Below are 11,557 nucleotides of genomic sequence, written 5' to 3'. Positions count from 1 at the left end.
GTTAAAGGAGTTAAAAACCTAGGAATATATTAAAACTACTACTAGGATATTAATAACTATAACTCTATATATTTATATAGGACTACTAGCAACGTAATAACGATTAATCTATAAGACTTTATAGCTTATTCAATCTAGCTATACTTAAAGCTATAAACTAGTAAAGATACTAATTATTTTATTTCCTTAATACCCCTAGGTATAATAAGCCTAAATACTTAAGAGCGTATATAAGGGGTAGTAGATAATTATCTAAAGAAAGAAGTACGCGAGTAAAGATAAGAAAGAGCTAAATACGTAGCTTATAGGTAAAGGGAGGAATAAATAATATAAAGGGAAGGGATTATAGTAAAGGAGAAAAGTTCCGTTAATAGTTTATTTATTTACTTACTTATATACTTAGGATAAGAGCCTTTACTTATTATTATCGCGCCTTTTCCGTTAGTATCTTAGGTCGGAAAGTTACTAGGTAGGAGTTTAATAGGTAAGATCGCACCCTTATAGATATTAGCCCGTTAAAGAGATAAGACCCCTAGCGCTTCCTATCTACCTCCCCTAAGTATACTTAAAGGCTTTATAAAAGCACGGATTATTTAATTAGATATCTTCCTTAATTATAGTTAATTTAAATATTTATTTTTCCCTTTTAAAGTAAAGGCCGCTAGTTACGCGACTTTAGTAGAGATAAAGAGGCATAGAGTAGAGAAATCTCTAAGACTTATATTAATAACCTAAAACCCTTAGAGCTATATATAAGACCGATAATTAGATAATTACGCGGTTAATTACTTTACTAATCCTTAGCTATATACTACGCGTGCTTTAAGTATATGCCCTCGTCCCTATTAAAGTATATTTCTTTATAATAGCTTTATATAGCTCTTCTTAATCTTACTTCTATCCCTTAAGATATATTATAATAATATTATTAATAAAGAAGAAGATAATAACGCCCTTATAGACTAGTATATAGGCGTCTTTTACTAGCTACTAGGCTCTTAGATCTATAAAGAAACCAGATATCTCTTTAAACTATAGCTTTAGAAAGATATAGAGCCTATATAGTCCTCTTAATAGCTTTAGGCATAGCCTAGGTATTAAGAATCCCGGTAAAGGCTAGTAATAGACTTCTTAGCGTAGGATTATATATAGGAATACTATTTTTACGTTATATTATTCTATCTTAAAGTCCTTAAGGTAGTAGAAGGCTATTAGCAATCGAAATATTTATGCTCGTAGCGTAGCTATATATATATCTTTATTATCCTTAGGCTATTAGTCTCTACGAACTATAATACGTGCCTTAAAGCGTATAATATATCCCTACTTATCGGTCTTATATATAAAGACCTTGGGAGACATGTTGCTTGTAGCCGATTGGGTTTGAACCAACTGCCTTCCGGCATGGAGCCTGGAGCCTCTCACGCCGGCATCGAGGCTCTTGCTGACGAGACGCGGCTGGCCCAGTTCCGGTCATCGACAAGAACTTCGTCGCACGTACTCTCTTCCGGCACTGGGCGCCCTCTGCATCTGTTTGATGGCAACATGGGAGGCGCTTTCTTCAGTTATCGCGGCTGCGCTGGTTAGCGGCGGGCCTCCGTGCTTGTTCTACAACTAGCAAGACTCCCTGCTGCCGCGCAAGAACGGGACAACGTGCTGACTTTGGGCGGCGGATGCAGTGTTGCTTCGTTTCTGTGTACCATCTGCATCGCCACTTCGCTCGCAGAGATCGCCTCCATTTATCCAACAGCAGGAGGTGCGGTCTATTGAAGCGTCACTGGCAGCTCATAGGCTCACATTCGAAGTCACAGGGCAATACTGCTGGGTCGCAGCTCTCAGCCCAGCCCGGTCCAAGCTCGCTGCTTCCTATTTCACGGGCTGGATATCCGTGGGCGGGCAAATAGTCTTCGCTGCCTCGGCCGCATTCGCAGCGGGTCTGCAAGCGCAGGCTTTAACCACTCTCAATGACGACTCCTATGTACCAAAGCGTTGGCAGGGCATGCTGTTCTACTGGGCCACACTACTTTATGCAGCTGGTATGAACGTCTGGGGCGTCAAGGCGATGCCGCACGTTAACCTAATGTCTGGTGCGGCGTCACGAAGAATTACCTCGTACTGATTCAAAGCCACTGGAAAGCTGAGAGTCTCCTAGGAATTACCCATATTGTCGCTTTTTTTGGCACTGTCATTACCCTCGTGGTCATGGCCAATAAAAACACAGCATCCTTTGTCTTCGCCGAGTTCGTCAATAGTAGTGGTTGGGACTCGGATGCCGTATCATGGCTAATTGGTCTCCTGAATGCAGTCTATCCGCTTCTTGGGTAAGTTTACATTTACAAATGTCTTAATTATATGCCGATCAACTCGACTGACGTTTCCAGGTACGACGCGGCTTGCCACTTGGCCGAAGAGCTTCCGGACGCAAGCCGTAACGTTCCGTTAGCCATGATCGGCAGTGTTGTCGTCAACGGTCTAATGGGTCTGGTGTATTGCATTTTGCTTCTCTTTTCCGCCAGGTCAGTCAATCGCTTAGTCGACACGCCAACCGGCTTCCCATTCATGGAGATATATCTCGACGCCACACTGTCCAGGGTCGGGGCCACCATCATGTCGCTCATGTTGGTCCTAGTCGCCGCTGCGGCAACAGTCGCCAGCACAACGTCGACGTCTCGGACGCTCTGGGCATTTGCTCGCGATAAAGCCACACCATGCCACGAGTACTTGAGCCACGTTAGCCCAAAGCTGCAAGTTCCCGTTCGAGCCGTCGTGCTGGTTGTCGCCTTGCAAGCGCTCCTTGGCTTTATGTATCTCGGCAATGACGCTGCTTTCAATGCGGTCCTGTCGATGGCAGTTATTGGCCTCTACTTGTCGTATATTCTCCCCATTGCATACATGTTCTTCCACGGACGGCAAAACCTGGGCAAGCAGAACTTTGGATCTTTCCGCCTCCGCCCATGGCTGGGCTTCACCTTCAATGTTGTAAGCATGATCTGGATGGTGGTTGTCATGGTCTTCAGGACTTTTCCGACCACCCTTCCCGCAACGCTGCAAAGGATGAACTACTCCTCAGTCGTCCTGGCCGGCTGGCTTACGTTTGGGGCCATCTATTACACCATAGCTGCCAGGCACAAGTTCGAGGTTCCGGTGACCTATGTCAGTTCAATACCCAATCTGTCAGTGTCAGTCCACGGGGATGATAAACGCCTTAACAAACAGGATCACGGAGACCTTCAATTTAGCTAGATGGCGGAGGGAACTTTCGATCCACCCCGCTGAGAGGGGAATAGAGCTTGATAATTCGGTTATCTTTCAGAACTCTAGGCATGTAAAGAAGGACATATGACGTATAATACGCTTGAAAGCCAAAAACCACCTGTACTCGCGGGACACGCCTCGCTACATGTAGGCCTCGGGTCTTAACGAGGAGCCAAAGTATACTCAATGGGGAAGGCGCAGAAATGGAAAGCAACTCGTTGCTACTTGTGTAGGTAGCATGGTGTTAGATGAAACTTCTATTTCATGTTGCCACTTCGGGCTTATGGGGTATTTACTTCTTATCTCCGCAGTTGGACGACCCGAAATGACTCAACCAGGACTGGACGGTTGATCACTCTAAATTCAAGCACGATGGGTTGAACGGAAACAGCAATGGATGAACTTGGTTAGAATTTCCGCATAATATTTATCATCAAGCACCCCTTGTCAGTAAATCAGGGGCGTTTGAAGTGCGGGCGTAGCTCTGACCAGCTGTCCTGATTATATTCTGTCTGCACCTTGCAACACGTTTCGAGGCCCCATTTGGTGAGTCCAAGCATCAGGCAACTCTCAAACATGAATGCCATGCTCCCCTCGCCAATCTTTTGGGGCTGCAGCTCGGCATTGCTTGCAATTTTAAACGTGCGCGCATCAGGACCGTGAGCGCTCATCACGTTATGCAGACTAGCACCGCCTGCACGGAAGCCTCCGCCGGCCTTCGCGTCGTATTCACCGCACACAAGTCCCATAAACTCGGACATTGCGTTGCGATGGTACCAAGGGGGCCTGAATGTGTCTTCCTGAACAAGCCACCTGGGAGGAAAAATGACAAAGTCGGCGACGGCGGTGCCTGGATGATCAGACGGCCCGGTCAATACCGTGTAAATCGAAGGGTCAGGGTGATCGAAAGAAACGCTTCCAATCACAGAAAAGCGTCCTAGGTCGTACTTATACGGGTAGTCTGTTCCCGATGTCAGCATAATAACCAGCAGAGAGAATGCTCAGTTCTTGAATTAGAGAGGAGAGTAAAACGTGGCCACGGCATCACCAAGGTTGCCCGCTTCGATACAATGTTGCTCTAGTCTACGTTCGTACGGTGCACAGAGTTGACTCACATCTGCCACGTTCTCGTCAATAAATGCCAGGGTTTTTGAGTTCTGGCTGGGTTGACTCACTTGCCGTGCCAAGCTACCACGTCGAATGGTGTGTGATTCTGCTTAGCGGTGAACAATTGTCCATTATACTTGTTGACAATCGACCAACTAGTGTTGGTGTCCTCTTCAAAGCAAGCGGTTGGTACTTGAAAGTCTCTCTGGTTAGCTAAACAGTTGGAACCAATCGGGCCGAGCTCTGGCAGGGTAAAGTGTCCCTGGTACAGCTCGAGGACATAACCCTTGGCGGGACCCTCGGGTAAGGTCACCCGGTATTTGATTCCGCGAGGGAGGACGACGATTTCGTTGGGTCTGACCAGGAGGTTCCCAAGCTCGGTTTGAATGTCAAGGACGCCTTGCTGAGCGACGACCAGCATTTCTCCGTCCGAAGAATAAATTGCCGTGGATCGGTCCATGTCGCGACCAGCGGTGAAGATGTAAATGCCGAGGCCCGTCTTGACTGTTGGATCCCCGGCTCCCGCCACCAGCCTCAAGCCACGGACCCAGTCCACGTCGTTTTCGACATCAAACGGATCCCATCGAAGCTGATTAGGGACAAAATTCAGGGGCTCCCTCAGTTGAGCACTTGCGGGCCCATCTAGAGGCTCAAAAGTGGAGTGTGCGGCTGAGGGGAGGATGCGATACAGCCAACTTTGGAGGCTTTCTTGGCGTGGCGCCGTAAATGCCGTTCCCGATAGCTTTTCCGCGTACAAACCATGTGGTGGCTTTTGGGGTGAATTGGCACCGATGGGCAACGCATCGGCGACGGCTTCTGATCTGCGCGGTGCCGTTAGCTTGCAACCGTGCCGGCGTGTGTTGTCGTGCATACTCGTGGAATGAACCAAAGCCATTGAGGTATTGGTATTTCTCAGGGGTGGCAAAGTTCGTCGTGGGCATTTTGGCTTGCTCTGCAAGAATTCAAGTTGGTTCTAGTAAGGATGGGAACATGGAAGGTTACGATACCGAAAACAATTCACATGAGATCAAAGATATTTACATTGGCAGTCTCTCACGCCGCCCCTGGTCCGAGGGGCCTAGCTGAAGGGAGGAAAAATTCCGAGGCACCGTTCGGATCGAGTCTTATGGGTGGAGAGGGAAGGCGAACATGTTCCGAAACAGGAAACCGAGCAACAGACGGGAGGGGTCGAGCGGCGTAGAAGGCGGGCTCGGAACCCGGAACGATCCCGAGGGCACTCGTTTCCCGGTCGAGCATGGAACCCACGACGCCTGAGCCTCGTCTCCGTTACGTCTCAGGGGAAAGTACGGAGTGTCGAGCCTGTCTTACTCCATTCAAATGACCTTTAAGTTTGCTTCAATCCCCAGGAAGGCAGACCAGCTCTGGACAAACATCGAATAGAGGATTACATAGACACATTGAACTGCACATTCTACCTGCTCAAAATGAGTTCCTGGTTTTCTGTCCAAAAGGGGTCATGCTTCTCCCTTGCCAACATCCCTTTTGGCATCATTTCCACCAAGAGAAATTCCGTGCGGCGGCCAGCCGTCGCTATCGGCGAGCATGCACTCGACCTGGCCACCTTTGCTAGCCAGGGTGGATTCGAGGGCCTCGAGAATTTTCCAAAGGACAAGTTGGGTGTGTTTTCGGAAACATCATTGAACTCGTTTGCCTATCTTGGGAGACCCGTGCATCGAGCTGTGCGCAACTACCTACGGGACGTTTTCCGCGATGATACGCCGTACCCCGCCGTTCTCAAAACGAATGAGAAACTCAAGGAGGCTGCTTTGACACCCCTCTCGGACGTCGAATCGCATCTCCCCTTGGTCATAGGAGACTACACGGACTTCTTCGCAGGTCGCAACCATGCGCATAACGTCGGGACTCTGTTCCGCGGAGCTGCCAACGCTCTGCAGCCGAACTACAATCACGTTCCCGTCGCTTATCACGGCCGGGCTAGCTCGGTCGTGGTCTCCGGAACACCGCTGCGTCGCCCCTGGGGCCAGGCACTTCCCACGCCCACGTCCAAGGAGCCGGCCTTCCGGCCTTCTGCTAAGTTGGATATCGAGCTCGAGTTGGGAATGTTCTTGTGCAAAGGCAACCAACTCGGCCAGCCCATACCGGTAGACGAGGCTGAAGAATTCATTTTCGGATTCGTGTTGATGAACGACTGGAGTGCCCGGGACATTCAGCAGTGGGAATACGTGCCGCTCGGCCCCTTCAACGCAAAGAACCTGGGAACTTCTATCAGCCCATGGGTTGTCTTGGCGGACGCGCTCGAGCCGTTCAAGGGCCAGGGCTTGTCGAACGAGGTCGAACTACAGCCCTATCTCCGGGAAAAGAAAAAGGACAATATTATTGACATCAGGCTGGAGGTGTCGGTCAAAAGTGGGCAGTAGAATATACGTGTGTTTGTCCTGATCGATGCTAATCCTATGTGCAGCTGCAAAAGGCACCACCACCACCTTGACACACACGTCTTCAAGAAATCTCCTGTGGTCGTGGCCACAGATGATCGCTCACCACACTATTTCTGGATGTAACCTCAGGAGCGGCGACCTTTTAGGTTCTGGGACGATATCAGGATCCGAGCCCGGCACATTTGGTAGTTTATTGGAACAATCCCAAGGGGGAAACAGCCCGATCATGCTAGGGGATGGGGAAGAGCGAACGTTTGTCAACGATGGGGATACAATAGTTATTACGGGGACCTCAACCACCGAAGATGGACAGCTCGTAGGGTTTGGAGAGTGCTCTGGACAGGTTTTAGAAGCATTGCCGATGAAATAGCTTCTCGGGCAACGAGTACTAAATATAGTCACGGCTCGTATTAAACATAGAGGCTGACTATCAAGCATAGCCCTCTGACTATTCAGCATAGAAGAAAATGGGGTTGTGTGGCTGGTCAAGGCGCAGCGCCGATACCGCAAATTTGTATGCGCATATTCCCTGCCTTGACTACGCGCCCTCTTTAGAGAAAAGTTTACATCGTTAACAACTTCGTTAAAATTGAAGCTATTTACACCGCGATTTGTACTGCAAGGGCGGCAGCAGCAGCAGCGCCGCCGGCCCTATCATCCACCAAGAAGATTGCGGCTATAGTGACGAGAGAGGGATTACGATACCTTTAACAACGGGGCGATGAGTACGAGCCGGGCACACGCATGCCACGGGCATATCAACGAGCTATACGCCGTACGCTACACTCTGACGATGTGCCTGCCGTAGCCCCCGAGCCCGACGAGCCCACGAAGGCACAGCATATATAAAAGGAAATCATCGTCGCGATGCCCTCGTAAGAGCCCTCGTAGGAGGAGGATATATAGTAGGATAAGGTAGAAGAGGCCGTTTAAGATAAAGAGGAGGCTAGATAATAAAGCTAAGGTATTTTACCTTCTTAACCCTAAACTTATATTTAACTAGGTTAAGGTAGAGCCTATATAGTTAAAGGCGCTAAGGACCCTTAATACTTTTTATATATAGTTACTATAAGAGCTACTTATATAAATAAGGATATTATCTATATATAGAAAGGTAAACTTATTAAAGAAGTCTTATAGTTATCGCGAAGCGTGGCCTAATTTCGCATTCTCGGAGATATCCCTTAGTAAGAGGGACCTAGGAAGCTAAAAAAAAATACTAGTATAGAAGAAGGAAGAAGGAGCTAAAAGGAGGTATAGAAAGGAGGGTAAGGGTAAGAGGGGAAATAGAAGTAGCGATAGCTTCCTATAGAGGTAGCGAGAGATAATACGGATATACCGGCAATAGCTAGAATAAAAGGGGAAAACCGGCAAAAAGCTTAGTAGTTAAGAGGACATTAGTAACTTCTTTAAGTAGGATCTCTTTATTAATTAAGATGCTAGACGGATATAAAGAGGGGCGTTCGCTAGAGGAAAGGAGGATAATTAAAGCAATATAATAATTACTCTCCTGCCGTAACTACTGCCCCCGTAAGAATTAAATAACTTCGTCCTGCCTGTCCGACCCCTTACTTCCCTTTTTAAAGAGCGGCTAGTATAGTAGAGGTAGTAGCAGCGGCGGTAGGCGAGGTCGCGGGGGCGCGGGTAGGAGTAGCGGTAGCGGCGGAGTCGTCGTTAGCCGCGCTTAGTATAGCGTCGATAAATAACTTTATACGCTCTAAGAAAGAGGAAGAGGGGGAGAGGGAAGTAGATATATCTACCGTAGAAGTTAGTATAGTAGAACGCGGCCTTTTACTTTATAAGATAAATGACTTATTAATTAGAGTTATTATTACTATTATTACTATTATTATTCCTATAGCTATTCCTATAAATACTTATTAATAAGGTAGCTTATATAGCTAGGGATAATCTAACGCCTTAAGTAAAGCAGAAATTACTTATTACTACTACTACTATAGTTAAAGAAAGAAGAGAAGGAAGGGAAAGAAGAAGGGGGGGGATACCGCCTTATATACCCCTTAGTAGAGGAGGCTACTTAAGGCCGGGGGGATAGGTAACCTCAGGCTTATATATATCCGGGCCGGCCGCTAGCCGCTTAAGGGCGTATATAATAAAACGCGCCCTTATTTAAGCGGCCGGCCGGCCGATAGGTATAGAGCTAGGTACTAGGTGCCTAGGTTAATAAGCGGGGGGATAATAGGGCTAGTAAGGCTAGCACGATTAATAAAAAAGGGTAAGGTAGAGCTAGTAGTATAAAGGGCCTAAGGCTTAATTATATAGAAGCCGTTAATAAGGCAGCGCCGCACCGCGCTAAAGGGAGGGCATTATATAAGAGTCTTTAATTATTATAGGTTATAGGCTTAAGCTATAGCCTAAGCCGTATAGTTATATATAGAGGGCTAGATCCTATATATATATATATATACTAGCTATATATAAAAGAGCTTTATATAGCTTATTAATATTATCTTATAAACGGTACCTATATATACGCCTCTACTTACTCTATAATTAAAGCAGGTAATTTAATATATAAAAAGCGCTATAAGGACTAGCCTTATACTTCTCGCGAAGATAGATATAAGAAGTATATAAAAAATATATAAAGGTAAAAAGGGAAGTAAGGGGTTAGATAGGTAGGGCAAAGTTATTTAATTCTTATAGGGGCAGTAGTTATAGTAAAGGAGTAATTATTATATTGCTTTAATTATCCTTCTTTCCTTTATCTAACGCCCCTCTTTATATTTATATAGTATCTTAATTAATAAAGAAGATCCTACTTAAAGAAGCTACTAATATCCTCTTAACTACTAAGCTTTTTACTAGGTTTTCCCTTTTATTCTAGCTATTACTAGTATATCTATTTTATCTCTCGCTACCTCTATAAGAAGCTATCGCTACTTTTACTTCCCTTTTAACCCCTACCCTCCTTTCTATACCTCTTTTTAGCTCCTTCTTCCTTTTTTTATACTAGTGTTTTTTAGCTTCCTAGGTCCCTCTTATTAAGGGATATCTCTAAAAATATAAATTTAGCTATACTTCGCGATATACCCCTTTAGCTATAGCCTGCCCTTATAGAAAGGGTAAAGCTAAATAATTAGGCTAGTAAGCGTATAAAGGAGGTCTTAGTCTATACTTATCTCTTACTTAAGAAATCTAGTTTTTACTAATCTCTTTTAAACTAACTTTAGGAAAAGGGGACTAAGGAGGAATTAAGTCCTATAAAAAAGGGGGTATTTTCTAAGGATAAGTCCTTAAAAAAGGGCCCTTTTAAGAAGAAGAATTCCTAATTAAGGTAGGGGCCCTCCTTTAAGATAAGTTCTAGTTCCTATCTTTAGCTATAGATATCTCCTTTCTTATATATACCGTTAGCTCCTCTTATAGACTCGTAAGGTAAGCTTCTAAGGATAGCTTCTCTTAAACGTTTTCTAGCCTTATTTACTATAAAAGGATAGCTAGCTTCTACTTTAGTAAGGGTTTTATAAGACCGTTAGCTTTTATTAATACTATTAGAACCTAATTAACGGAAATAAGTCCCCTTTAAACTTCTTAGTATAGCTAATATTAATAGATATCGATATACTATAGCTAGGTTAATAGCTTTACGTTTATAAGGAACGGTGTTCCTACTATAAATAAAGTAGCTATAATATGCTCTCCCGATTATATAAGCTAATATATAGTATATTAATTACAGATAAAATCCTATCCTATAGAGCAAGAATCGCTCGTTGTTTTGTATGTTATTATGCATTAAACGGGTTGCCGGTTATCGTATAATCGGGAATCGAAGGAATAGAGCTAGCTTAGAATACTAGCTAAGACCTCTTAAGAACACCGGCACGACCAACCTCCTTTAAACACGAATATTAGTGGAACTAAGATACTTCTAGATTTACTTAAGGTATTACGGAATTCCTTAGTCTTAGGGCTATACGGCAGCCTAAATCTAGTCCCGAAAGGTTCTTCCGTTTAGCTATAATTATCTATATAAGATAGTATGTCCGCTAGTAGATAGAGAGATAATTAACAACTTTAATACCTCTTTTATACACTAATATATTACTAATAAATTCTATTGAAAATCCTACCTTATACTCCTTCTTCCCCTCTATTATATAGTCTTACGTAATTCCTAAATTTCCTAAAATTCCGCTTTTGCTTATATACTTTAAGAGGTTATAAGCCCGGCTTACTCCTTTTAAGCTAGGAAATTAACTACTTATACCTTTAAAATTCCTCGTCGAAATATTTAATTAAAATTCCTTTCGAAATTCCCCTCGACTTCTTTTACCTTCCTACGCTCTTAAACTCCCGTCTAGACTTCTCGATCCCTACGAACGAAATAATACCGAATTTATAAAAAATAGGTAGATAGAAAGAATATAAATTCTCTAGACTTAAGGGAAATTTAAATTATACTCTTTAGACTACGAGGATAGTCTTAAGGTATATAAGCAAAAGCGGAATTTTAGGAAATTAAGGAATCACGTAAGACTACGTAGTAGAGGGGAAGAAGGAGTATAAGGTAGGATTTTCAATAGAATTTATTAGTAATATATTAGTATATAGAAGAGGTATTAAAGTTAATAATTCTCTATCTATCTACAAGCGGATATGCTGTCTTATATAGACAATTATAGCTAAACGGAAGAACCTTTTAGGACTAGATTTAGGCTACTATAGCCAAGACTAGGGAATTCCGTGATACCTCGGTAAATCTAAAAGTATCTTAGTTCTATTAATATTCGTGTTTAAAGGGTTGGTCGTGC

At 44.4% G+C, this 11,557-nt stretch overlaps 3 protein-coding genes across 3 annotated transcripts; 2 read left to right on the top strand and 1 right to left on the bottom strand.

Moving 5' to 3' along the window:
- Positions 1-1,537: 1,537 nt before the first annotated feature.
- On the top strand, positions 1,538-3,243 carry HRG_10883 (amino acid permease domain-containing protein; the record flags this gene model as incomplete). Its single annotated transcript, XM_044869353.1, has 6 exons — positions 1,538-1,617; positions 1,680-1,756; positions 1,812-1,888; positions 1,949-2,087; positions 2,153-2,321; positions 2,382-3,243. The coding sequence occupies 6 exons, from the start codon at positions 1,538-1,540 to the stop codon at positions 3,241-3,243; spliced, it is 1,404 nt and encodes a 467-aa protein (XP_044715702.1).
- A 467-nt stretch (positions 3,244-3,710) lies between these two features.
- Positions 3,711-5,303, bottom strand: HRG_10882 (homogentisate 1,2-dioxygenase domain-containing protein; the record flags this gene model as incomplete). Its single annotated transcript, XM_044869352.1, has 4 exons — positions 3,711-4,216; positions 4,435-4,624; positions 4,676-5,183; positions 5,236-5,303. The coding sequence occupies 4 exons, from the start codon at positions 5,301-5,303 to the stop codon at positions 3,711-3,713; spliced, it is 1,272 nt and encodes a 423-aa protein (XP_044715701.1).
- Positions 5,304-5,807: 504 nt separating this feature from the next.
- HRG_10881 (fumarylacetoacetate (FAA) hydrolase family domain-containing protein) lies at positions 5,808-6,971 on the top strand (the record flags this gene model as incomplete). Its single annotated transcript, XM_044869351.1, has 3 exons — positions 5,808-6,750; positions 6,806-6,860; positions 6,929-6,971. The coding sequence occupies 3 exons, from the start codon at positions 5,808-5,810 to the stop codon at positions 6,969-6,971; spliced, it is 1,041 nt and encodes a 346-aa protein (XP_044715700.1).
- Positions 6,972-11,557: the final 4,586 nt, after the last annotated feature.

This window comes from Hirsutella rhossiliensis (assembly GCF_020360975.1).
Source record: "Hirsutella rhossiliensis strain HR02 chromosome Unknown scaffold00017, whole genome shotgun sequence".
In the NCBI taxonomy this organism is placed as follows: Eukaryota; Fungi; Ascomycota; class Sordariomycetes; order Hypocreales; family Ophiocordycipitaceae; genus Hirsutella; species Hirsutella rhossiliensis.
The sequence above is the reverse complement of the archived record's forward strand: the minus strand, read 5'-3'. Positions and strand labels throughout refer to the sequence as shown.